Here is a 27493-nt window from a genome sequence, read left to right as displayed (position 1 = left end):
AAGCACCTCTTACTTGTAAAGATGAACAACTGGCAGGGACTTACTCGCTCAGCACTAGGAGAAGGGTGCAGTACCTTAGAGTGGAGTCACTCTGGGATGTCCCAGGGCCATGCACAACTGTGCTTCTGCTCTGGTGGGTGATAGAAGACAGATGAACTAGGAGCCTGCTGGCGAGGTGGTTACACAGAATGTACATGCAAAAAACACATCAAAGTGTTCACTTGAGATTAGTGCACTTTGTGTACTTTACTGGATACACTTTATACTCAACAAAAAATGTAAATATGATCATACGGCCAATGGAAAATGCTTGTCCTACAATGTCAAAGGGGAGAGACTAAAGATAGTAACTATCTTCAGTGCTGTAAAAATACGGGTACAGATGCAGGCTAGAAGGGTATGTTTTAAAATGACGATGGTGGCTCTGCGAGGATGGTGAGGAGACATTTTCTGTATATTCTAAACTTTCTATGTGTCATTTTAATTATCATTAAAAAATTATACAAGAGAAGTATGATGGTAAGAAGCATAGCTCTGACCTCAGCCCCTCTTGCTATGACAAGATGATCCCTCCCCACCTTCTCCCCTGAATGAAGCATCCTCCCCTAGCCCACCAGCACAGCTGGGGGCCCAGGGCCTGCCTGCCTCACTGATCCCTGACTGTAACCTGAACTCTAAGCCTGCTGTCTAGAGGTGTGGCGCTGAGGGTCAGTGAGTTCTGCTGCAGCCACTAAGCAAAAGTGGCTCCCATGGTGTGGGGGCTCTAAGATGCAGCTCCCCCTTGGCCTTGCCCCCAGGAGGGTAGCTGGGGACCCCCTGCCTTCCTCCCCTCGTCCTCGGAGCAGAGGGCAGGGCTGCTAGACTGCTTCCCAAGAAAACAGGCACTCTGTGGCAGCCTCTGTCTTATTATCTGTTCTCCCACAGACTGACGGCCAGAGGCATCTGGAAACCAGGGCAATGAAGGGCCTTTTCCCCCGCTGCTTTTCTACTTTTCCAGCTCTCACCACTCTCCTCCCAGGACTCACGCCTCACACTTCGGGGAGTCCAGCTGACTTTCAGGAGCATTTTATGTTTCCTGCCTCTGATATGACCCATAACATAAGGACCCCAACCTCCCAGAACTACAACATCAACAAGGGAGACGATGATGGTGATATGAAGGCAGGGTGTCTGGGACAAGGGGCACTGCTGAGGGGACAGAGACCTTGAAGAGTAAGTCCAAACACCATTAAACTCTCAACAAGGTTCCCCGTTCCCTACACTTCAGCCAGCAGAGAAAGTGAAAGTGTTAGTCATTCAGTCGTTTCCAACTCTTTGTGACCCCATGGATTGTAGCCCCCAGGCTCCTCTGTCCATGGGATTCTCCAGGCAATAATACTGGAGTGGGTTGCCATTTCCTTCTCCAGAGGATCTTCCTGGCCCAGGGATCTAACCAGGGTCTCCAGCATTCAGGCAGACTCTACCGACTGGGCCAGCAGGTAAGGGGAAGTAATTCTTAATACTGTTGGCCCTTCAACAGCAAGGGTTTGAACTGCATGGGTCCACTTGGCCATGGGTCTCTTCCCATAATAAATACTACAGTACCACATGACCAGAGGTTGGTTGGACCTCAGATGCAGAGGACCCCTATGAGTTATATGCAGAGTCTCAGCTGTCTAGAGGGTCAGCAACCCTAACCCTGCATTGTTCAAGGGCTAAATGTTTCCTGGCCATGGACTCAGCATATAAGAACAGGTGCCAGGGCTGCTCTGTAGCTTCGGGAGTTCTAATCGGCCAAGTTTCATTTCCCATGGCAAATCAGGTACTGTGTGCACTAAGCTTGGGCACAACAGTATATCCAAGTCGTAACTACTGTAAGAGTGGTAAGCAGACTTCTCCTGGCATCCTCTCTGGACGAACTGTCTCCTCATCTCTTCCTCTCTCCCTCTTTATCACATAGTTGCCTTTCCATCATGTTCTAGTTTCTATTCCAGGCATTTGGAATAGGCCTGCCCCTCAGAGACGCAGGAGGCCAAGAGGAAATGCGCAGTATCTCTTCAGACCATGCGTAGCCCTGTACACGCTCTGCCTGCAACTGCTGTGAGGATGGAGTGGGCAGGGGAGGGCGGTGGGGTGCAGGCAGCAAAGAGCTGGCACCACCCCATCTAAGACCACAGAGTGACCAAGTAGAAAGGCATGGCATGGCCCAGCTCTGGGGCCCACAGAAACAGGTCAACCATGTCAAGCTCCTTCGGGAAAGACACTCACTCCTGGTATGGCCCCTAGCCAGAGAGCACAAAGGTCCCCCAGACACTGGAGATAACTGGGTGGCCACCACTGTCTGATCAGAAAGGTCAGCTGGTAAGGCCCCTTTTAGGATAGGGCTAACAGCGGGGGTGTTGATTGGGATGGGGAACAGAGAACGAGTAGGAGGTGGGCGGAGGAGCGCGACTCACTGGCTAGTGTCACGGTGGCTGGCACGCTGGCCACGGCCCCTGCAGGCATCCGGGCCACACACTGGTACCGGCCCACGGTGTGGTTGTTGAGGGCAGTGACGACGAGGGTCCCGCGGGTGATGAGGATGCCCAGGCTGTCGTCCGAGCCGTTCAGCTCCCTCCCGTTCAGGCGCCAGGTGGTGTTCATCCAGGGGGGCTCCACCACGCAGCCCAGGATCACGGTTCCTCCAAGCTTCTGGACAGTGGAAGAAGGCTGGACAGTGACCTGAGGAACCTCATCTGGAGGAAGAACAGGGATGCAGTGATGAACTGACACCCCCCCCCCCCCCCGCAAGAAATCGAGAGCACGACGTGCTCAGAAGCACAGCTCCCAGGCAGCCTTTCAGAGCTGAGCCATCCAGAGAGGGGTTGACCCTTCTCTGAAGAAACTCTGCTGACCTTAGGTCCAGTCCCCAACCTGGCCTGGTTCCCAGAAGGTAGGCTGGAGTGGCAGTATGGTGGGATGACAAGAGCTCAAACTTTGAACTTGAATAAGACCTGCATCTGGATCCCACTGCCACCGCTTCTGAGCCAGGTGACTTTAGCCTTTTGGAGTCTCAGTTCCTCATCTGTAAAATGGGACTAATAATATTGCTCACAGCATTGCTGGGAAGCTTACACACAATGCATATAAACTGCCTGCTGTAACCTCATATAGTAAATGCTCAATAAAGGCAGTTCAGTTATTACTCTTATTCTTCCCTAGCATATGTTTGAAATGATTAAAACAGCAAAGTAACAACCAATATGATGTAATTGAGCTCATTTCTCATATTATGGAACATGTCCCCGAAGGTCAGTGGGAAGAAATCCAGGAGGAAGAAGGCCTTTTTAGAGGGTCCTTGTCAAATGATTCTCTCTGACACTAGGGGCAAAGTGCTCCTCCCAGGGGGCCTCAGAGAAATCAAGGAAAACACTCACTCAGGTCCGCGAAGCAGCCCGCCGCAGCCAAGAGGAGGCAGGCGAGTGTGACCTCGGGCTGCTTTCCTCTCGGCATCGCCATCATCCCACGAGGCATGCTGCGTCACAAAGGGTCCAAAGCCAATGTCCCAGAAGCCACCAGAGTCACTCAAAGAGGTACTACAACCCCCTGCCACGCTCTGCTGTGAGAAAGAGAGAGAGAAAGGGCCGTGGTGAGAATGCCTGGGACACTCCCATGGCGGTGACATCCAAAGAGGAGACCTGGCTGGACTGCTGGAAGACCAAGGAACACAACATTCCATTTCTTATCTAAAATAAGCTGCTTTTAAGTTGCTCCTCTGAGCTGGAAGGTGATGTCATGGTAAGAATGGCAGAGCCTTGCCCAGGGTATCCATAGCCACAAGGACAGGAGAGCCCAGCAGATGGAGAGGCTGAGACCTGCAGCCATGTCCCAGGCTGGGGACAGTGAATGTTTAGCAATGATGCTGGAAAGGAGGCAGATGTTTTCACCATGTTTTTGAGGAGCCCAGGTGTCCAAAGCCACGTGGCATGCCATGCCACTAATACGGACCACTGTGCGTAGCACTGTCACAGGTATAATGAATGAAACCTGCATCCCTCATTTAGGTGATATTACTAACACCCCCAGGTGGTGCAGTGGTAAAGAATCCACCTGCCGATGCTTTCCCTGATCTGGGAAGATCCCCTGGAGAAGGACATGACAACCCATTCCAATATTCTTGCCTGGAAAATCCCATGGACAGAAGAAAACTGTGGCTACAGTCCATGGGACTACAAAGAGTTAGACATGACTGAGCGACTGATACGACTACTATGACCAATAAGTAACATCCCTAAAGTCTCCAAGGCTCATGAAAGATGTATTTCAACTCATACCAGCTCATCACCAACATCTCTGTTAACATTCTTTGATTCCTGGAACCAACCAACCCTCCTCAGCTTGTCTGTAACCTCTGTACCCCCAGACAAAAACACAGACCAAAAAAAAAAAAAAAAAATCACATATCATCCAAAGCCCCTGTTCTTCTCTCTGCCCCTGGTGCTGAAATTCTAGTGTTCTCCGTCTCTACAAAGTCTGTACTCCTGACACTGTGTTGCATCTCCACCCAGAACATGTCTCTGGGGTCCAGACTGCACTGCTCCTCCAGCCACTGGATGACAGATCTCAGCTATCAGCCACTCTCTTCTTGCCTGTTGAGAATTTTAATCCCTTCTCCTCTTCCACAATATTACTTTTCATGCCTCATTTAGGCTACGGTGTTTAAAGGATTCATCAAAATCACAGAGAGGCAAATGTGTGCACACTTCTGTCACAGCCTAAACCACGGTCTTGTGTCTGTGCTTTTCACTGCTCTATAAAGAGCATGAGACCAACGTGGCAGGTGTGCCAACCTCCTATCAGGCAGGGAGACTTCAGAGTTTCAGGTCCCCGGAGGCAGCGTCACAATGACCTAGGCAGTGGATGCATCTTCCTGAAGCACGCACACGTGGCAGTTTTCATAATTATTTCCAGGAGGGTGACTTAGATTTAAAGTGCTAACTCTTTTGGACCAGTTATCTAACCAGCAACTCTTTCCAAAACTTACAGTCAACCATGAAAACTCAGAGAGGGGTTAAGCTGCCCAACTGAGAGCTGTGTCAGCTCTGCAGTCTCTCGAGTTCTGGCTACCTGCATGGGCTGGTGTCAGAGCTCGTCTTGGGCCTCTCAACCCCCATGGCTCCTCACACCTGGGCTGAAGGGTGGGCTTGAGGCTCTTGCTCTGTGCTAGGAAGTACTTAAGATCTGCCTAAACCTTTCCCTTCTCCACATTCCTCTGGCTCTTCAGCTTGTCACCTGGCTGCTGAGTGAACAGGGCTACATAGCTCTGCCCAACAAGCACCCCTCCAAACCAGATCTTGAACCCAGCTCTACACTGGGGTTTGCAATGTTTTCTAGGAAAGAGGCCTTTCCCCTTGATTTTTAATCCTTCCCTTTGCCTCGTATCCTTGACATCAGAGGACCGCCCAAGTCTCCTCCACTGTTCTGGAAAAGGACAGGAACATTTTCTAAAAGAGGTTTGAAAGAAAATGTTAAACTTTTCCTGACAAGTATTTTTCTTCTAGGTGTAGATAGAGTTTCTGCTCTTTTTCAGACAATCCAATAGATCCATGCTATTAGAACAGTGAAATGAAGGAAAGCTGCTAAGGATGCGAGCATGACTGGGGAAGGCATGCCTGTTACCACTACAGGTACCTGGCTAAGCTCTTTTCATGAGGTATGCTTTTAATCTTCAGAATCACTCTATAAGATGGGGACCATTATCCCCATTTTATAGGCAAGGAAATTGAGTTCCAGAGGGTAAGTAACTAGCCCAAGGTCGTATAACTGTAGGCCTGGAATGAAACCAGGTTGGGCTCATTCCAAAGTTCTGTGCTTTTAACCACAATAGTAGCCTTTTCATGTTTTTTTCCTACCAGCTTTCTGCATCCAGTGGGTGCTTAATGAACTGACTCTGAACAGGATGAGGCAGAGCAATGAAGAATTTTAACAGTGTAAAATTTTAATTTTCAGATTTCTGAATCCCTGTTTAAGGAAAAGTTCATTAATACAGTTACACACAAAAACCAAAAAGCAAGCCTTTGGTGTCCAGATACTAGTTTTAATCACCCAGATCCTAGTTTTAATTTTCTACTTTCCCTTAATGAAATAACATATTTATCTAGAATATGGCATGAGTGACCAGTTACAGGATTTTAGGGAACTTGCTTGCTCATGACCTGCTCTTTCCATGCTCCAAGAAAGAAAGGAGGAATGGAAGGAAGAAGGTAGCAGGGAGGCAGAATGAAGACAAAGTAATAAAGGGCAGGAAGAAGACAAGCCGACAGAGGAGGAGAGGACGGCTGTTTCTTACCCTAGTGCATGGTGGCCACGGAGGTGTTTGGGTTGTAAAGTTGACAGAGGTTTTACTGAGGAAATTCAGCCTAGACCCCCTCCTGCTTAACGAGGACCAGCCAAACAATTCCTGTTACTTCTGCACCCTGCATGATTTATAAGGTTCAAAATGGAAACAGACCCCAATACTGGTGCCAGCCACACCATCCTGCTTTTAAAAGCAACAAGGAGGAAAGAATGTAGCTGGGGAGGGAGGAGATTGAGGAAGCAGGTGTCCAAAGAGGGAGAAAGGAGTTAACTCATGAATCCCCATGACAGGGTTGTAAGCAGGTACTCCTCAATGAGCCCAAAGAGGACCCGTGGGGTCTCCTTCGTGTCAGAGAAACTCTGACAACAGTATGGAGGTGGAGGGGTCCCCCAGCCTATGATGTGTCTTATTCAGCAGCTGGGGAAACTGAGCTACTTCCTGGACCAAGTGACCTAGAGGGCTTGGTTTAGAAAAATAGTTGCAAAAATATAGATTTCTGAGAACTTTTTTTTTAATGATAAAAAAAGGCAAGTGAGGCTTAACTGGAGTACCTAATTGCAGTGCAACTTTGTCCCACTGTGAAATGAACAAGGTAGAATTTCAAAGTTGGGTGAAGGCAACAGTAAAGCCTGTTATTTTTCTTGGCAACGCAAAGTCTGTGTAGATCCTTTTTATTTTCTCTGCGTATTTTCAGGAAAAGAGAGCAAGGAAAAAAAATCAGAAGAGCGAAGGGAAAACGAATTCTTGACATGACTTCCTCACTGAGGCCTAGGTACTTTCCATTTTTAAGGGTTATTTGAACACGAAAAATAAAAGAAAATGCATCCAAGAAGCTGAACTGCTGACATACATGTTCCCACTGAAATAATCTCCAAGCAGACGTTTCTGAAACTTTCCAAAAACAACAGCAGCAGAATACACGTCTAAGGTTGAGACCAAGCACGAGAAATTACAGCCTTGGAGTATTTATTTTGTGAGAGAAAATTACAAACAACCGAGAGTCGATCATCAGCTGGAGGAGGCCAGCTCCACCTTCTCCCAAGAGGGCCGGCGGAAGCGAGAGTAAGCCAGGGGCACCCAAGGCCACATGTCACCCCCGGTCAGCCATGCACTGTAGCTCTCGCAGAGAGAAGCCTCCAACATCTAAAATGCCAAACACCCGCTGTGGGTGTCCCATGACCAGCAAAAGGAGGAGCTGCACAGGAGAGCAGCAGACAGCACAGAGCGTCCTTCTTTGGAAGGCAGCTGTGCTCACCACTCCACCGCCCATGCCGCATGAGAGTCTTTCTTAAAAACACCCTTTCAGGGGCAAGAATAAGATCTGACAATGTTCTTATTCCATTGGCTGATGGGGGCTGGTTAGATGAAAAAAGAAGTATTCTTGACCCCAAGTTACATTTTTTCCGTATGTTCACAACTCTGTGGAGTTAAGACAGGCCTTTCCCAAGGCAGAGAGTTTTGCCCTGAGAAGGTGATGCTGAGTGCCTGGAGGGTGTGGGCTGGCAGCCCTCGGGCTCAAGAAGGAGGGTGGTCCTGGTGCACAGAGGCGGGCACAGAGGAGTGACATGGGGGAAATCCTGGGCAGAACTGAGCTCTCAGACAGCTGAATGCGTGACTGTAGGCAGATCCAGGAAGAGCATTTAAGAAAGGGCATTTTTTTTTTTTTTCAACATAAAAAGCTTTTACCCACAGATGTAACTAAAGGGAAATATTTTAAATTAGGAGGGACCTGAGGAAATGATAGGACTTCCCAGGTGACGCTAGTGGTAAAGAACCTGCCTGCCAATGCAGGAGACATAAGTGGTTCAATCCCTAGGTTGGGAAGATCCCCTGGAGAAGGACACGGCAACCCACTCCAGTATTCTTGCCTGGAGAATCCCATGGACAGAGGAGCCTGGTGGGCTACAGTCCTTAGGACTGCAAAGAGTTAGACACGACTGAAGCAACTTAGCACACATGCATGCACAAGGAAAAGATAATACCTCAGGAGAACACCTAACAGGTATCTGGTGTTCTAAATGAGGAAAGCCAGGTGCAGAGAAGCTGATGGACAGTCTCCCAACTAGGAATAGGGATCCAGGATTGCAAGTCAGGTCTCCCGACGCCTAGTCCAACGCTCTTACTATACTGACAGTTGCCTCTCAAAGACTTTCTGGGTCACATTAACCAACTGCTTTAAACTGCTTTTAGAACCAAATTTAGAATGTTTTTGAATTTACTTCCTTATGCATAAAAATGTTACCTGGATCATTAGCTACAAGAATAACTTTCTGTGTCGTCATTTTCATTCTTTTACCATTTAGATTCCAATCTAGAACAATCTCTTATTGTTCTTCACAAGAATGCCTTCAATAGAATTTTCTGCAATGATGAAAATGTTCTATATTTGTACTGTCCAAACTGCTAGGTAGCCACTGGCACTTGTGGCAATTAAGTACTTAAAGTGTGACTAATGTTTGCTGTGATAAGTCACTTTAGTCATATCTGACTCTTTGCGACCCCATGGACTGTAGTCTGCCAGGCTCCTCTGTCCTTGGGGTTCTCCAGGCAAGAATACTGGAGTGGGTTGCCATGCCCTCCTCCAGGGAATCTTCCCCACCCAGGGATGAAAACTCGTGTCTTAAATCTCCTGCATTGGTAGATGAGTTCTTTACCTGCCAATGTAAGACTAAAAAATTAATTTTTAATTTTACATTAACCAATAGGGCTAGTGTACATTAGGCAATACAGTTCAAAACTAGTATCTGGAACATCTACCCAGACCACTCTGAGATCACACAGGGAAGAACAACAGTGCTTAGATGGTCCTAAGCATGAGTCATGCTCTAGCCAGCTTCTGATATGTTTCTAGCTTATTCCTTATCCAAAGTTTGTGCATGTGTTTTCTATTTAAAAAAACTATGTGTACTACAATATTATTATAACTACTGAGAAGAAAAAAATATCACTGTGACCTATCCTACAGACCACCATCTATAGGATATGAATTTGAGCCAATTCCAGGAGACAGTGGAGACCAGAGGAGGAGTCTGGCAGGCCACAGTCCATGAGGTCACTGTCAGACATGACTCAGTGACAGAAAACAACAAATGCAAGGTACTGTACTAGAAGATGGATTCTGTCCTGAGAAGCTTGAAATAAAGCTTGGAACATGGGTCAATCAGTGCAAATATCCTTTAACTCCTCATTTCGCAGCCTGCTCTGCAGTTGGCTTAGGGCCACGTGACCATGGGACACGTGCCGGCCATTGATGTGTAAGTGAGCATGTTCTGTGTTACTTCTAGGCCAAGACAGTCAAGAGCTAAAGAATAGGGGGACTGCTTCTCCCTCCTTCCATTGCCAATGGACCACATCCCGTGTTTCAGAAACCATAGCTACGAGATGGAAGAAGACTGCACAGTCTGCGACAGAATAATTCATTGTTGCATAGAACCACTGAAGTTTTGAGATTACTCTCATCTAACAATTTCAGCATTATTTACTCCAAAACCTTAATGGGTCACCAATTTAGTCACAAATGGGAAGTGGCAAATGAGATCAGAGGGAGGAAAGCATTTTCAATTCTAGGCCTTCAGGAAAAGCTTTTCTGGATACTGGGTTTGAAACTGGGCTTTCTGAGATATGCATGTGTAAAGAGCTGGAGGGCATGTGGAGGGTGACACTAACCTGGTGGGAAGAGTCTGTCTGGAGGCCGGTGCATCAAGTAGACACTTCTCTTCAACAGTGGTCTCCTAACCTTTCTGATTTTGCTCCCTCATGAGAAAAATGTTCTAGGCAAATATCCCTAATACACACATATTTATTTACAAATAAAATGCACATACTGCCAAACTAAAATTTAAGAGTAGGTAAAAGTGAAACCATATTTTAATGACATGTTAATCATGACTGTCTTATAATATCATTAAGCTAGTACCTTAAGGCAGAAAGCCTATTTAGGATTAGATTTATCATTAATGATATGGATGTAATCTCTTTCAAAGGGACTGCATGAAAGTTAATTTGTTGAGTTCTCATCAGATGTGATTCCAGTATTACTGTTTTTACCTCCTAATGTGACTTGAGAAGGGTCAGCTCTGCTGTTTTCATCCTGTTTGCAAGTGCCTGGATTATCAGCATACTCTTCAACCTAGTTTCTTTGCAGCAATCTCTTCAAGCCACTTGAAGAGATTGTGAGGGTTAATTTAGTTAAAACTAAATAATATAATCTGTAAATCCACTTAACAGAGAACAGGAGAGCTGGGGAGTGAATGATTAATGGACTGAGGTCCCTGTTGTCACGCCTTCCAAGCAATGAGGATCTCTGCCCAATGTATAGACTAAAAGCATGATCATCAATCCTGATACTAAATATCAGAAAAATGGAATGTCTTTCCTATTCCTTCTGTGGACAGAAATAAACCTTTAAAAGAATCTCTACTACTTTTTCCAGTGCCCTAATGGAATATCTTGCATTTCCCCTTTGGAGTTTGCACCCCACTATGGGGACCATTCTAAAGGAATGAGAAGGCGCAAGGAAGAAATTGAGATTGGGTCATGCCACAGAAGACTAGGAAGAAGAGATGGAAATTAACATCATGGGCAGAAGGCAACTATGATGGTTCTGAGAAGAGGAGTATATAATCAGACGCATTTTGAGGAGATTAGCTAATCCCAATTCACATCAAACCCAAAATTTTAAACAAGCTGCTAACCAACATGGACAGCGCTTCTTTCTTCTCTGGGAGGTAGATTCCTTTCCCATCCAGGCAAGGGGAAAGGAAGAGTCTGGACACAGTATCTGGGAGGAATCCCCCCTCAGAGAGAAGCTACTTTTGCCTTCAAGTAAAGAGCTCTGGTCTCTTGATTTGCCCACTAGACAATTTAATCCTCTCCCACCTCCACTGTATGAGGAAAAAGTTACTAAGGGATCTCATTTCTTTATCACATATATCTTTTCCTGAAATGGTCTCATTTCCTCAAAGAGTTGTTTTTTTTTTTTTTAATCTACTTTTAAAGACAGAAAGACGGAGGGAAAAAACTCTACAAACCTTATTGCCAAAGTGGAAAAAAGAGAGAAAAGGAAAACCACTTCCTTTCTTCCACACTCGCTTCTCACTCCCCCCACCCCTATTCCATATAAATTCAATTTGACAACCCTGCTAATTGGATAAACGCAGCTCCTACACTCCTAGAAGGCCATTCCCTTTTCTTTTTTTTTGTTTTTGGAGGGCTCAAAACAGGGTGATTGTGCTGTTCTTTAACACGAATTCCATCTGCTTTATTTCTCTCTCTCCATTCAGGGCTCCTCTTGAATATTTATGAGGCCTTTCCTCCTCGCCTATCCCTTCCACCCCACCTCTACAGCCTTCCACAACGCCCCCCTCCTCCACCCTGCACCTCCAGCCTCCTCTCCCTTCTCTCAGAGCTGGACAAAAACCTTCCAAATGGCCCCCCCTCCTTGCTTTAGATAAACACAGGCAGTGTCAAGTGTGAGGAGTAGGGGGAGGTGTGGAGGGGGTTCAACTGCCAGTCAAGCCCCCGGCCTTCAATGAGGCCCAGGGGCCTCCCCTAATCTGCTGCATGCTTGCCATATGGGGGCTGTGTTGCCCGGGGAAACACTAACAGGCAGAACGGAGCTTAATAGAGTCCATATTCATTGTAATGCAGTGAGATAGCTCAAGGCACCACTGCCTCTTCGGTCTAGTTTCATTCTTTCTTTCTGTTTTTTCTCCCTTTTTCCTTCTTTCTTTCTTCTTTTTAAAAGGACTGGGTCCCCAGAGAGCTCTAATCTAGAGAGGTCTGAGCTGGCAGAAAGGCAGGAGGGAGGAAGTGAGGTGATGCTGAGATGGGGCCTGGGCTTGGCAGCAAGAGGTAAGGAATGGGAGCTCCCCGGAGAGCAGAGCAGCATCTGTGCAGGGCCTGGGCACGTGCTGTCGCAGGTGTGTGCAGTCCGTGCCCATGTGGAGAGACAGCGTGGTGGGTGGGCATGGCCCACTGGGGCCTCGGACCACAGACTCTTTCCTGCTTATTCAGCTTTCTATGCCTAGGTACCCACCCCTACCTACCTATCCCCCAGCACCCATCCCAGTCAGTTTAAGGGCATTCAAGTCAACAACACCTACCTCCCTGAGCTATCAAGCCTGTAGTCAATCCCTAGCTCTCCACAGTTGCCTTGAAAAAGTCACAAATTTTGCAATAGGATGAAACAACTTTACAAATAAATCGCTGTAGGGGTTTGTAAAGAAGGACACACCAGCCTGCCAAGCTGGGGTCCACTTTCTCCCCTGGCTGGTCTGGTGCTGCTCGTGGTCTGCCACAGCCAAACTAAGGGCATATGGGGCCTCCAAGTCAATGGAGTGGGTTGTCTAGCAGATGAAGCCTTGTCGTGAGTATATCGGCCAGAAGTGAGACTTCGGGCTCCCCGAGAACAGAGGTGATCTTTCCTCAGGGCTGAGAAGGGAAGGAGGGGAGAGATGGTAAGGAGAGAACAGAGTACATTTCAGCTTCTCAGAAAAAATGAAACTGGTGCCCAAGCTCTGATAGAATTTCTAAAGAATAAAGAATCAGTTTTGTAAGTTGTGAAACATAGGCTTTTGTTCTGTGACCGTGAAAAATCACAAATTTAGAATCAAGATAGAAAATAAAACCAAAGAAAGACTATAAAAACTTTTACAATCTCTCCTACAGTTAAAATTTGAATCCCATGGTCTGGCACACAGGAAGAGCTCAGCGAATGGTGGTTGAAGGAATGAACCATGTACATGCTCCTAGAGTTGTACTAGCCCCAACCAAGAACTTGAAACTCCTAACCCAACTGACAACTACAAGCAGGGTCTGTGGGGGTAACAATGGCTTTAAAAAAAAAAAAAAGCAAAACGCTGCTGCACCCTTGCTAGGATTGCCCCTGCCAGAGTGATGCTAGCACCTACTGTACGGCCCTTTCGTCACCTGCCTCGCCCAAAGTCCAGCAGGCTAGGCCAGATAAAACTGTTCAAACCAAGGCAGGTGCCAGTGCTTGCTGTGGTTTGTTTTTGTCCTCCAAGCTTGCTCTGTTCTACTCCCCACTAAAATGCCATCAAAAATCTGTGGTTTCTTAAGCTCAACCCCCAGGGCAGGCCGGGCGGGGGCGGGGGTGGTGGTGGGGGGGGAGGTGAAATTGGGCAAGACTGTAGGAGAGTATATAAAAGTTCTCATCATGTTTCTTTGCTTTTGATTCCAAGGCCCTGTATCCCAGCAACCCTCCAGGAAATAGTACAGTGGATATTTCCAGAGCCAGGTACATTTTCAATTCCTAGTTCTAAAACCTAAATAGCATTTGGTTTTCTGAAATGCTACCCAGAGGTCAGTCTCAGCATCGTATCCATCTAATCCATCAATTAGGGACCTATGAAGGTCTGAAGACCATGAACCAGAGTAGGTGAACACACACACAACTGCACAGGGCTGACCTGGACCCTGGGCACTTGCGATCCCTGCAGAGCAACCTTCCCCTCCAACTTCTGTTCCTATTGGAATGGAAGACTCCTGTACAGAGTCCTATTCCTGGTTTTTCTGACTCCATACATTGCATGTTACAGACAAGTGTGTGGGAACACCTGGGGTCACCACAAAGGAGCAAGTGGGAACAGCTGGGGTTCCGGTACAGATCAGTGCTGGAGTGCTTGGGGAGTGCAGCAGAGCGGCCACGCTCTCCCCAGCCCTCCCAGCAGTGAACACTTTGGTCAGTAATCTCACCACGACGTGTGTGATGTGGCGAGACCAGAATGGCAGCTCTTCAGGATAGCAGGGACAGCTTCTCTGGTCCAGAACAATACTTTTCATTTCCCTGCTCAGAGGAACCCCCTGCTTCTTCTCCAAACACAGACTCAAACCCATCTACTCTTCCCCTGTCTTACGTAAAACAATGTAACGATTCACCATCCACTTAGCTACCGGACCTGGGACATATCCTTATCTCCAAGCTCCCCCAACCACTCCCCGATCCCCTACCCCAGTATCTGATTAGTCCTGTGGACTCTAACTCTGGTCGGAGCAACCAGAGAAACACCATGCAAGCCACATACAGTGTTCAAAATTTTCTAGTGGCCACACTGAAAAATCAAGTAGAAATCATTTTATAATGTCTTTTTTAACACAATATATCCAGAATATTATCAACACATAATCAATATAAAATTATTAAGTGTTTATATTTTGTCTTATACCAAGTCTCCTAAATCTAGTTTATGTCTTCTATGTACTACACATACCAGCGCAGACTAGCCACCACTCAGGCACTCAGTAGGCACATGTGTTAATGGCTACTGTGCATCAGACAGTGCGTGTTGAGGGCCCTCAAACTGGCTCCCTGATTTTCCTCTGCCCAACTAACAAGCCTCCACATTGTCACCTACCTTCCTTCTAGAACATCAAGCTCAACGAAACAGATGTCATCTTTACATCTTCTAAAGATGACCCGTGAACAACTACCATTCACTGAGCAATCCCTCCTATAGGCCACAATCAATAATTGGCCTGGTTTGATATAATTCTCACAATGGCCCTGTACAGTAGGTGTACAACGAACTTATTTTATAAATGAGGAAATTAAAGCTCAGAGTGATTTAATATTTTGTCCAAGATCACACAGATGGCAAACCAGAGAGTTAAGATTTGAACGAGGTCTGGCTGACTCTTAAAAACTCTTTTCGCTCTACCATACTGATTTAAATAAGTTAAGGTGGAATAACCGATGGACTACTGTGCAGCCATTAAAAGTGATAATTAAATCAAGTAGCAACATGAAAAATGTTTAAAAGATATTAAGGAAAAAAACATCTCATTTTGTTAAAAGCATTCAAGCACTTGGGGGAGGGGCCTGGAAGTGAATATGAAACAAAAGCTGATTTCAAAGTTGATTTGAAAATGTGAAGGAATTAGGACTGATTTTTTTCTCCTTTTGAGTTCAGTTAAAAACAAACAAGCAAATGAGCTAATAAGACTCACATCTTAGCTTCCCAACCTTGAAATATGACTAAATAAGGTTCAAACTCCTTCACACAACCTTGCAGGCTCTTTATAACTGGGCTGCAGTCAACCTTCCCCTTGTCTTCCTCCCACAAGTCCTAAACCCTGGGCAAGCTGCTTTTTCACACTTTCCTTCTCCCAGAAACATCTTCTCCCTTCATGATCCTTCAAAACTGACCTCCACGTCACTATATAATGCCTCCAGTGACTATTTCTCATCCCAGCTTCCACAGCAGTTTGCACACCTCCTGCAACATTTCCATGATGATATGTGGATTTGTCTGTCTGTGATGTGTCTCTTTTCCCAGAATATAAACTTCCCGAAGGCAAGGATGTGTCCAATTCATCTCAGTAACCCTAGCACCTAGAAAAGCCTTGGCACATTAGGGGCTCAGTCCATGTCTGCTGAACCAAAGGGTTTATTCAGATTAGAAATTTGGGATTGAGAAAAAACATTAATCTGACCCATGCACCTATAGAAGGAATGTACAGAGACACGTTTATCAGTGGTGGAACCAAGGGGTTTTTCTACGGGGAAACGACTTTAACGGTGGCCTTTATTTTTCAAACCCAAATGGCCCTTGGATGAGTAGGCAGCCCTTGTGGAAGACCAAGTGCCCCAGCACATGCTCTTGAGGTTTCACTCAAGAGCTTTCTTTATTTTGGGAGAACGAACACCCAACTAAGCCTCAAACTTCAGGCTTCTGCAGCCCCTGAACTGCAAGGAATCTCATCTAGGATGATACTGTGATTGGGTTTCATCTAGCCAGTGTCAACATGGCCTGAGCTTGAGGCCAGTGTGGAGGGAGGCAAGCAGAGAGGGAAGGGAGAAGGAGAAAGAAAGCTGTTAAGTGAGAAAGAGGACAAGTTGAGGCCTGAACAGAAAGCATGGGGAGGGTAGGAGAGATGAGAGCAGAGCTGTGGGTAAGGCCACTGGATATGCTGAGCACACACTCTGTGCCCAGCCCAGTGCTAGGGTGCACACACATGATCACTGTCACAGCCCAGGGAGTGCTACTGTTCCATTTGGAGATGGGGAGAGAGGTTATGAAAACCCCTCTCGATGCTTTACCGCAAAAGGACATTAGGGCTCATCTGAAATTTGTATCATAGACAGAGCTTCTCTACTCAGTGACAACACTGAAACTCTGTAGGATCAGGTACTGGAGAACCTCAGGTTTGGCTGGGAGCTCTGCCACTTCCACCCTTGATAGGGGAGGTGCCTCTGGGTAAATTGCTTAGTATTTTCCACTGAAAGCCACTCACTGCAGGTCTAATTTCCAACAGTGGCATTGCCACCTGGTGGGCTTTGAGATGAATGTCCTTTAAGACTTAAGTACACGTTGCATTTGAACTCCAGACACACGTGCCATGTTCTCTGTGCTCATTGCTCCTCGTAAGCTGTACACAGTGAAGCAACGGCGTGATGTTGCTGCCCTACAACACATGCATCAGAAGTTCAAGAAATATTCTTTGTTGGAAAAAAGCAGTAACACACACATTCTATAGTGCTTCACAGAACCTCACAACAGCCTGATGAGATAGGAGATCCTCAGACGGTACTATAATTCCCAAGTTTGTGGCAAGACAATTCTAGCCTCTCCATCTCCACCCAACACTAGTCAACATTTATATCACTTAAGCTAATAACCTCTCCTGCCATCCCCCTGTTTATGCCCTCTCTCTGCACTTTCTTGATGATGATAATGATGATAATGATGATAATTTCTCTGTGGTGTCTCTACTTGTTTGCAGAGAAAAGGGAAAGATCCCTGTCAGACAGCAGGTCATTTGGGACAAGACTTTATGGAGAAGTGTTTATAGAAAGGAAAACACACCCTCAGCCCCTCTGTGACCCTCCCCTCACTCCCAGCCCCAGAATGGAACCCACCTCCAACCTCATCAGTTAGCGCACAAAGCCACAACAACCCACCTGCTCTTTTGGCACCTACCTGTTTCTAATCACAGCTTATGGCCCAGGCTATAGCCAAACAAGTAAACAATAAAGTAAAATGGTTAACAGTGACTGGAGCGGAAACAGGAGCATCCGCCTCCAAGGCTTTTGATGTCCATGGCTAATGCAAGATCCAATGTAAAAGGAGTTAATTAGAGCTCCGGGAGACGCACCAACAGTACATAAACCAGTCCCAGACCCAAACAGCACTTAAGGCAGATCTTAACAGCTTAAGTCCTATCTCTTAGGACAAAGGACTTTGGACAAGTGAGCCATGTGTGAACACAAACCTTGCTATCATAAGCCGGCTGGAGAGAAGAAGGCCAGAACACGGATTCTGCTGAAAGGTGCCCACTGAGACAATGGAGCCCTGGGAAGAACAGGATATATTATCCCAGGAAATAACACCTGAGAGCAAGTCTGCAACATACACATAACCACAGAAAAGGCATTTTTCACAAATGATCCAGAAAATAACAGGATTTGGCTCCAAAGAAGAGTAAGACAGACAAGGCTGCTCTGCCTAGTGTTCATGCTGAATGGAGCAGATAAAACAGCTGGCAATGCCAAAGTCACTCCTGACAAGAGGTACAAATCCCAGGGTGGGCTTAGAGCAGGATTCAGGTCAATTCAGCAAAACCACACTAAGCACCCACTAGGTGCCACGCACTGTATGGAAGATGGAGGGGATGGAGAGAAAACCAGGCAGTTTTCCACCCTTAAAGAACTTGGCACCTAGTCAGCGTTCACTTTGACAATATCTTTCTACTTTACTCAATGCAGCAGGGCCTCGAGAAAAGATCAAAGACAGACTGGGTTTTATAAAGTGCAGGCAAAGAACCAGAACTACTAGCAAAGGTATCAGTCACGACAAAAAAATGTGGCACACACTCGAGCACATGCACACACACACATGTGTACACTCAGGCCCAGCACAGCACAGAAGGTCAGTCCTCCAACTTAGTCCTTTTCACAAGTGCTAAAAGAATCCCCCTTTTCATCATCCATGCTCATTCCTAGCATAGTCCTGGGAGATGTCCTGGGAGGAGGAGGGAAGAGAGTGTGAGGAAAAGCAGGCACCCAAGGAAACTGGCCTCCCTTCGCCAGGCACGTCCCCAGCATCCACTCTATGTCAGCAGTTGGGCCAGAAGCTCTCGTCACACTGCATGTATCAGTGTTAATTGTTTACTGGCTACTGGACCAAAGGCTTCAGGGATCAGGAATGTCGGTGATCTTATTACAGGGTGATCTTCAGTGTCTAACACTAGGTATTCAGCAAAGACCTGCTGAGTGAATGAACAACAGCTGGAGACACAAAAGTGAAAGGGTATGGAAGAGAGGAGAGAAAAGTGTAGTCACATAGTCAAGAGGGAACTTTTTCTTAGGACTTCGACTTACTCTGTTAGGCAGCATAATTACCACCAATTCCAACTAAGCGGCCACGTGCAGTCGATTTCTACGCCCCTTTCTCATGATTAGCAACCAAGGCCCCACACCCGTACCTTCCTCAAGACTCAAAACTGGTCTCGGGTTCTGTGACCCAGAGTGATGAGACTCAGGCTGCCACTTCTTGACCTGTGTGCTTCTGTGGCTGATTCAAGCCAAGTGCTGGGCAAAACCAGCCCCAACGCCAACACACGGACACACACTCACACATCAACCCCTAACACACAGACACACGTGCCCCCCCTTAACAAGCTCATGCATACCGGCAGGAAATCTGAAGCATTCAACTGAAAAGCTGAGCCACGGGGCAAAATGGCTGAACTGCTAAGTCAGGGCCTGACGGGATCAGAAGCTGCCTCTTTTCAGTTGGCCTCTGACCCAACTGCCCTGTGAAACTGGCAGTGTCTCTCCTAGACTCTCCTGCAAGCAGGAAACCCTGACCCCGACATTCAGGAGGAGGCATTTTGACACGGGACAATAAAATCTCTCACACAAGAATGCTGAAGCAAAAACATCACATTAGCGAATTATCTAGAGTAACAATTGATACGAAGCAGCTTTTCAATAAATGACAGCAACTCATTCAATCTGAGTAACTTCCTTTAGGGTTACTTGAGGAAGGCCTTCCATTAGTCTGATCCCTGTTGCAGACTCGCTTCTGGTATTTCAACTAAAGAGGTTTAACAACAGGTAAATACCTCAGGGGCCAGACCCTGCCTCCCAGGCTTTGCATGCACCCTGCTCTGGGCTTGTACACTCAGTGCCTCTAGGACAGGCAACACACACACACACACACACACACACACACACACACACACACGCGCGCATGTGCACATGCGCTAACACAGCAAACAACTCCAGCTCTCCAGCTGGTAAGTACGCTTTAGCATCATGACAGTTTACTTTTCTCCTATCTGACCTCATACAAACAGACTTTCTTCACCTCTCTGACCCCCAAATATACACATTCATTCCCTCACCCACCTCCAATCTTCCTCACTTAGAAAGCTCTTTTAAACCACCTAAAACTTCAAATAAATACCAATCTGGAAACCTGAAGCATGCTCCAGTCCAACCGTCTGTCCTTGTCTTCTGCTGGAAGCGTGGGACCCCAACTCCTGTCAGCTCTCCCCAGCGTGTGAAGCCCAGTGGTCTGGGAGCAGGGCTGACACACGCAGAGAAAGCAAACAGATGGCATCATGCCAGCTGGGTCAGGCACCACTATTTATAGCCTAACAAAGTGTGGGGGGAGAGGGATGGGCGACGTGTTGAAGGGGTGGGGAGAGTCTGAGCCGCTCCTCCCGGGCTCACAGCTGTGGAGGATCCCTGCTGCCACCCCACAGGCCCGGGTGCGCACCATCCTGTGTGACTAATACCAGGCCTGTGCTGGAGCCTCCCAGGGCAGAGTCGACACATTACCAGAGCTTCAGCATCTGTCACACGCTTGGCACCTAGTAGGAGCACACGTTTTGGTAATTAAACGAGCGAATGAGCTTTTTTCTTCCTGCCTACCCCATGAGGCTGCAGTTGGAGGAGCAGGAGGAGGTGGAGGGAAGGCTGGTAAGGAATGCCTAAAATAGCGCTTCTAAAAACCTATCATTGGTTAGAATGGGCTAACAAAAAGAATTCAGGGAAACCCTGTTAAGAAAATCAACTTAGGTTACTTTAGTGCAGGCCTTGTCAGAGCCTTTAATATGCTATTACACATTGTGAGTCATCAAGAGGGGGACCGAGGCTGAACTCACTTAACCACAGGCCTGGACTGACTTGACCACAGGCCTGGACTGACTTGACCACATTACTCTTTTTTCTCAGAGTACCATTAGTGAGGAGAATTTCATCAAATACACTTTGGGAAATGTTGGCCTAAGAGGTTCCTGGAGAATATCCCAAAAGCAATTTGTAAAACAGCATCCCATGTTGGTAATTTTTAAAAATCACATGTGAATATGTGGTGCACAGCTATTTGGGTTGTCACAGGATAAGGTCAGGAGACACTTAAATGTTAACATCAGTTGTTTCTGAGGAGTAGGAGATTTGCACTTTTTATGTTAAACACTTCAGAAACATTCAAAGTGGATACATAGTTATCACTTTTGTAATTAAAAAGATAAATTAAAAATAAAACTGTCCCCAAATATCACATCATCACTGAAAATTTATCCTCCCCCAGGCCTGGGACCTCATTTCCTAACAACTCCTTGGGCTATAAAATATTGCTTTTTGCTCCATGATCACAACTACAGAGTATCCTACATTCATTTCTAAAGTCAATTCCTTTGGCTTGTAAAGAACCTCTCCCCAAATTCCAGGATTCTGTTGCTTCCACACAAGATGGACAAGTATTTTGGAAAAAATGAAAACACATTTAATATTCTTTTGACAACCTGCACAAACCTGAAATTTACTTTGTTTAGTAAGTTATATAAAATATCCATCAAGCACTTAGTTTGCTGAAATTACGATGCTGGGCATATTAACATTTAAAGATCGCCTTTCTTTTTTCCTGCTAAATCACTAATTTCCTAATTTAACTGATTTGTAAACGTAATTAAAAGTCATCCTGATTTAGTGAATGTAACACACCAGGTTCTATCGCAATATGCTGCTGCTAAGTCGCTTCAGTTGTGTCCAACTCTGTGCGACCCCATAGACGGCAGCCCACCAGGCTCCCCGTCCCTGGGATTCTCCAGGCAAGAACACTGGAGTGGGTTGCCATTTCCTTCTCCGATCGCAATATGAGATTACAGCAAATATTCAGAATCGGAAGAAATATTCCATCTTAGCATAAAAGAGTATATGACAATTTGTTGAGTTACTATGTGTGAGACAATGTGCATATATTATCTTGTCTAACCTCTACCTCTGTGAAGTGGAAGTATTAGCCACTCAGTCATGTCTGATTCTTGGTGACCCCATGAAATATAGTCTGCCAGGCTCCTCTGTCCATGGAATTCTCCAGGCAAGAATACTGGAGTGGGTTGCTACTTCCTTCTCCAGGAGATCTTCACGACCCAGGGATAGAACCTGTGTCTCCTGCATTGGCAGGCAGATTCTTTACCGTATGAGCCACCAGGGGGATCTACCTCTGTGAAGGAGGTAGTATTGTCATCCCCATTCTACAGATGCAGCAACTGAGGCTTAGAGAACTTACACATCTTGCTCAAGGAAAGGTTGAGCCAAGCCAAGGTTATCTACTTCCTCTGCCTGCTGGTCTTGGAGTCCTTGATAGACTCAAGCAGGCAAACCAGAAAAGGAAATTGAGGAAGGCTGAAAAAAACAAACCCAAAATCAGTCTGGATTGGAGTCATGCACTAGCCACCATGTTTCAGGAGGGATTGGTTCAACAGGTCCCACAATGCACTCTGCAGTCAGTTTCTGAAGATGCACTGTCCCCCACCCCATCTGAGTCAGTCCTGAGGTCTGAGCACCTCAATCCCATCCAAAAGTTGGCAGCAGCCCACTGAGTCTGGATCCAAGTAATATGCACCAGCATGTGGCAAGAGACAATAAAATTCTTCCGTTTCTTAATCTGGCCTCTCTCATCTTCCTTCTGTTCTTACACAATAACCATAAGACTGGAGGTTCCCAACGCTGGCTGCGTAGAACAATCATACAGGGACACTAAATCACATCAATGCCTGAGCGGCACCTCAGGCAAATTCAGTAAGAACCTGTGGAGGTGGGGCCCAGGCGTCAGCATTTTCAGACCTCTCTCCTGGAAACTGTAATGTGCAGCCAGGGTTGGGAACCGTTGGGAGTCTCTGCCATGGATGTGCGGGTCACTGGGGCAATGAAGGGCTTCCAGAAATGCCCTGGCTGCCCTGGACGCCATGGTTGAAATTGTGGAATCGTGTGCTTTGTATAAAGATGTTCCCTGATGTATTATTTTTAGAGAAATTTTTGCCATTTTTAAAGCTAAAAATTTTTTTTATTCTACAAATTAAATATCTTAATATATTTTAATGAATAAAACATTTTCTCACTGTTTCTCTCAGATCTCTCCAGATATTTTCTGGACTTTAAGATTCCTAGTTTTCTCCTCTTCCCACAGAAATAAAAACCCAAAAGGAGACCACCATTGCAAAGAGCATCTGCTTTGGGGGCCAAGACAACTTCCATGGTAGCAGATACTCCAACAGGTCCCTGGGCCATAGTCATCTCTGGTGGGGCCACCCCCACTTTGAGGGGCAGGGAGGTTAGCAAGGAGACTAGCAGTTTTCCAAGCATATGCACGTGTTAGCATTTGCACATGAAAACCTGAAATGCCATTCCCTTAACAAACTCAGAACAGTCTCAGGGGCTCACAGACCACCAGGAAGTGGAACAGGTGTGGGCCCTCTAGGGGACCCACACCCACTTGACACCAGATCGCACCAGAGGGCCTTGGCTCCCCAGGAACTGGCTTTCTGACATCCCAAAGGGCTAACAACTTAGCCTTCCCCAAGGAATGGATTTTCAGTTTGGCCCCTGCGGGGAAGGAGACAGCTCCCCACCCCCACCTTAGAGATGTGGGTCCCACCCCACCCCTCCCCATCTGCGGTCCTCCCACTCCAGGAATGAAGCTGCTGCTGCCTGGCATATACCCAGACTGGTTTCATCTCCTTCCAAATCCATTTTGTGTCTTAACTTCTGCCAAGAATAAAAATTGAAACACTCACATACACATCATGCGTGTATGGGAGGGGAGGACAGAGCTGGAAGTTTAAACTGAAAAAGACCAGGCGGGGAAGGGGAGGGGTAGGTCACTGATGAAAGCCAGGGCTTGAGACCTCCCTGGGGTCTGTGTGGGCCTGGAACACCCTTGCCTGAGTCCCCTGTTGGTAAACACCCAGGGTCACGCCTCTAGTGGCTCCAATACCCGTTTCACACCACCCCACCCCTGCCCAGGGGGGCCACAGAGCAGCTGAGCTGCGCAGCACTCCACAGGCCAGAAGCAGACTCTGGTCCTCAAACTTGGACAGGCCGGCTTCTTGCCAACTCCCCAATGAATAAAACAGTGCTTCTGAGCCCTGGTGGTGCAGGCGGCTTGCAGACTGCTTGTGGCCACCCAGAAAAACGGGGCTGGAGCTGGAGTCGCCATGCTTAGACTCCTATCCCCTGACACTCTGGCCTGCAGATGCCTGAACCTGGGGGCCAGGCAGAGCTCCAATCCAGCTCTCTCCTTTTTCTCTTGCTGCTGACTTCTTCCTTCTGGGTAAAACCAGGAGCCCCTGTACTATAGAACAATCACACCTGATCCTTCACCCATTCATGATCCCCCAGGGTTCAGATAACAGCCCCTGACTCAACTTGGTGGCTCAAATGGTAAAGAATCTGCCTGCAAGGCAGGAAACCCAGGTTCAATCCCTGGGTGGGGAAGATCCCCTGGAGAAGGGAATGCAACCCACTCCAGTATTCTTGCCTGGACAATCCAGGCAGAGGAGCTTGGAGGGCTACAGTCCATGGAGGTCACAAACAGTCAGACACGACTAACACTTTCACTCACTTTATGCTCAGTCACTTCAGTCGTGTCCGACTCTGTGCGACCCCATAGATGGCAGCCCACCAGGTTCCCCCGTCCCTGGGATTTACTCAACTCTAAACCCCATCATACTGTTCATACTGTTCATGGGGTTCTCAAGGCACACCGGGTCGTCGGCCCACCTCTGCGATCTCTGCTGTGGCGGAAGAGGTGGTCGGGGAAGTAGGTACCTTTGGCTGACCTCCTGAGGTCAGGGGCAGTAACGAGAGGAGTTACCCCGTGTCTGAGGTCGGGGGGGGGCGGCCAAGAGGGGATACCCAGTGTCTGAGGTCAGGGGCGGCGACGAGAAGAGTTACCCCACGTCCAAGGTCAGGGGCGGCGACGAGAGGAGTTACCCCTCGTCGGAGGTCAGGGGCAGCGGCTGGGAGGAGATACCCCACGCCCCCACGCCGGAGGCCAAGGGCTGCTGCCGGGAGGAGCAACCCCTCGCCCGAGGCCAGGGGCGGTGGCCGGGAGGACCAACCCCACGTCCAAGGAGGAGCTATCCCACGTTGAAGGTCAGGAAGGGCAGCAGTGAGGAGATACCCCTCGTCCAAGGTAAGGAGCAATGGCTGTGCTCTGCTGTAGCAGCCGTGAAGAGATACCCCACACCCAAGGTAAGAGAAACCCAAGTAAGATGGTAGGTGTTGCAAGAGGGCATCAGAGGGCAAACACACTGAAACCATACTCACAGAAAACTAGTCAATCTAATCACACTAGGACCACAGCCTTGTCTAACTCAATGAAACTAAGCCATGCCTGTGGGGCAACCCAAGATGGGCGGGTCATGGTGGAGAGATCTGACAGAATATGGTCCACCGGAGAAGGGAATGGCAAACCACTTCAGTATTCTTGCCTTGAGAACCCCATAAACAGTATGAAAAGGCAAAATGATAGGATACTGAAAGAGAAACTCCCCAGGTCAGTAGGTGACCAATATGCTACTGGAGATCAGTGGAAAAATAACTCCAGAAAGAATGAAGGGATGGAGCCAAAGCAAAAAGAATACCCAGCTTTGGATGTGACTGGTGATAGAAGCAAGGTCCGATGCTGTAAAGAGCAATATTGCATAGGAACCTGGAATGTCAGGTCCATGAATCAAGGCAAACTGGAAGTGGTCAAACAAGAGATGGCAAGAGTGAATGTCGACATTCTAGGAATCAGCGAACTGAAATGGTCTGGAATGGGTGAATTTAACTCAGATGACCATTATATCTACTACTGCGGGCAGGAATCCCTCAGAAGAAATGGAGTGGCCATCATAGTCAACAAAAGAGTCCAAAATGCAGTACTTGGATGCAGTCTCAAAAACGACAGACTGATCTCTGTTCGTTTCCAAGGCAAACCATTCAGTATCACAGTAATCCAAGTCTATGCCCCAACCAGTAACGCTGAAGAAGCTGAAGTTGAACGGTTCTATGAAGACCTACAAGACCTTTTAGAACTAACACCCAAAAAAGATGTCCTTTTTATTATAGGGGACTGGAAAGCAAAAGTAGGAAGTCAAGAAACACCTTGAGTAACAGGCAAATTTGGCCTTGGAATACGGAATGAAGCAGGGCAAAGACTAATAGAGTTTTGCCAAGAAAATGCACTGGTCATAACAAACACTCTCTTCCAACAACACAAGAGAAGACTCTATACATGGACATCACCACATGGTCAACACCGAAATCAGATTGATTATATTCTTTGCAGCCAAAGATGGAGAAGCTCTATACAGTCAGCAAAAACAAGACCAGGAGCTGACTGTGGCTCAGATCGTGAACTCCTTATTGCCAAATTCAGACTTAAATTGAAGAAAGTAGGGAAAACCACTAGACCATTCAGGTATGACCTAAATCAAATCCCTTATGATTATACAGTGGAAGTGAGAAATAGATTTAAGGGTCTAGATCTGATAGATAGAGTGCCTGATGAACTATGGAATGAGGTTCGTGACATTGTACAGGAGACAGGGATCAAGACCATCCTCATGGAAAGAAATGCAAAAAAGCAAAATGGCTGTCTGGGGAGGCCTTACAAATAGCTGTGAAAAGAAGAGAAGCAAAGAGCAAAGGAGAAAAGGAAAGATATAAACATCTGAATGCAGAGTTCCAAAGAATAGCAAGAAGAGATAAGAAAGCCTTCTTCAGCGATCAATGCAAAGAAATAGAGGAAAACAACAGAATGGGAAAGACTAGGGATCTCTTCAAGAAAATCAGAGATACCAAAGGAACATTTCATGCAAAGATGGGCTTGATAAAGGACAGAAATGGTATGGACCTAACAGAAGCAGAAGATATTAAGAAGAGATGGCAAGAATACACAGAAGAACTGTACAAAAAAAAATCTTCACGACCCAGATAATCATGATGGTGTGATCACTGACCTAGAGCCAGACATCCTAGAATGTGAAGTCAAGTGGGCCTTAGAAAGCATCACTGCGAACAAAGCTAGTGGAGGTGATGGAATTCCAGTTGAGCTATTCCAAATCCTGAAAGATGATGCCCTGAAAGTACTGCACTCAATATGCCAGCAAATTTGGAAAACTCAGCAGTGGCCACAGGACTGGAAAAGGTCAGTTTTCATTCCAATCCCAAAGAAAGGCAATGCCAAAGAATGCTCAAACTACCGCACAATTGCACTCATCTCACACGCTAGTAAAGTAATGCTCAAAATTCTCCAAGCCAGGCTTCAGCAATATGTGACCCGGGAACTTCCTGATGTTCAAGCTGGTTTTAGAAAAGGCAGAGGAACCAGAGATCAAATTGCCAACATCCGCTGGATCATGGAAAAAGCAAGAGAGTTCCAGAAAAGCATCTATTTCTGCTTTATTGACTATGCCAAAGCCTTTGACTGTGTGGATCACAATAAACTGTGGAAAATTCTTCAAGAGATGGGAATACCAGACCACCTGACCTGCCTCTTGAGAAACCTATATGCAGGTCAGGAAGCAACAGTTAGAACTGGACGTGGAACAACAGACTGGTTCCAAATAGGAAAAGGAGTTCGTCAAGGCTGTACATTGTCACCCTGTTTATTTAACTTATATGCAGAGTACATCATGAGAAACGCTCGACTGGAAGAAACACAAGCTGGAATCAAGATTGCCAGGAGAAATATCAATAACCTCAGATATGCAGATGACACCACCCTTATGGCAGAAAGTGAAAAGGAACTCAAAAGCCTCTTGATGAAAGTGAAAGAGGAGAGTGAAAAAGTTGGCTTAAAGCTCAACATTCAGAAAACGAAGATCATGGCATCCAGTCCCATCACTTCATGGGAAATAGATGGGGAAACAGTG

The 27493-nt window shown here is 46.8% G+C and overlaps 2 protein-coding genes across 5 annotated transcripts in view; both read right to left on the bottom strand.

Annotated features, from left to right (window-relative positions):
- BOC (BOC cell adhesion associated, oncogene regulated) overlaps positions 1-3492 on the bottom strand; it is a 37470-nt gene extending 33978 nt beyond the window's left edge. For 2 of the 3 annotated variants that reach the window (XM_061427078.1, XM_061427081.1), the window contains exons 1-2: positions 3396-3492; positions 2436-2714 (exon numbers count right to left, since the gene is read on the bottom strand). In XM_061427078.1, coding sequence (XP_061283062.1) covers positions 2436-2714; positions 3396-3492 — 376 coding nt within the window. The remainder of the gene's footprint in view (positions 1-2435; positions 2715-3395) is intronic. The other variant, XM_061427087.1, reaches the window with a different exon arrangement.
- The window catches only part of GTPBP8 (GTP binding protein 8 (putative)), a 285712-nt gene continuing 261705 nt past the window's right edge, over positions 3487-27493 (bottom strand). Inside the window, exon 8 of one of the 2 annotated variants that reach the window (XM_061427290.1) lies at positions 3487-3574. In XM_061427290.1, coding sequence (XP_061283274.1) covers positions 3555-3574 — 20 coding nt within the window. In that variant the 3' untranslated portion in view covers positions 3487-3554. The remainder of the gene's footprint in view (positions 3575-27493) is intronic. The other variant, XM_061427298.1, reaches the window with a different exon arrangement.

This window comes from Bos javanicus, chromosome 1 (assembly GCF_032452875.1).
Source record: "Bos javanicus breed banteng chromosome 1, ARS-OSU_banteng_1.0, whole genome shotgun sequence".
Taxonomy (NCBI): Eukaryota; Metazoa; Chordata; class Mammalia; order Artiodactyla; family Bovidae; genus Bos; species Bos javanicus.
The sequence above is the reverse complement of the archived record's forward strand: the minus strand, read 5'-3'. Positions and strand labels throughout refer to the sequence as shown.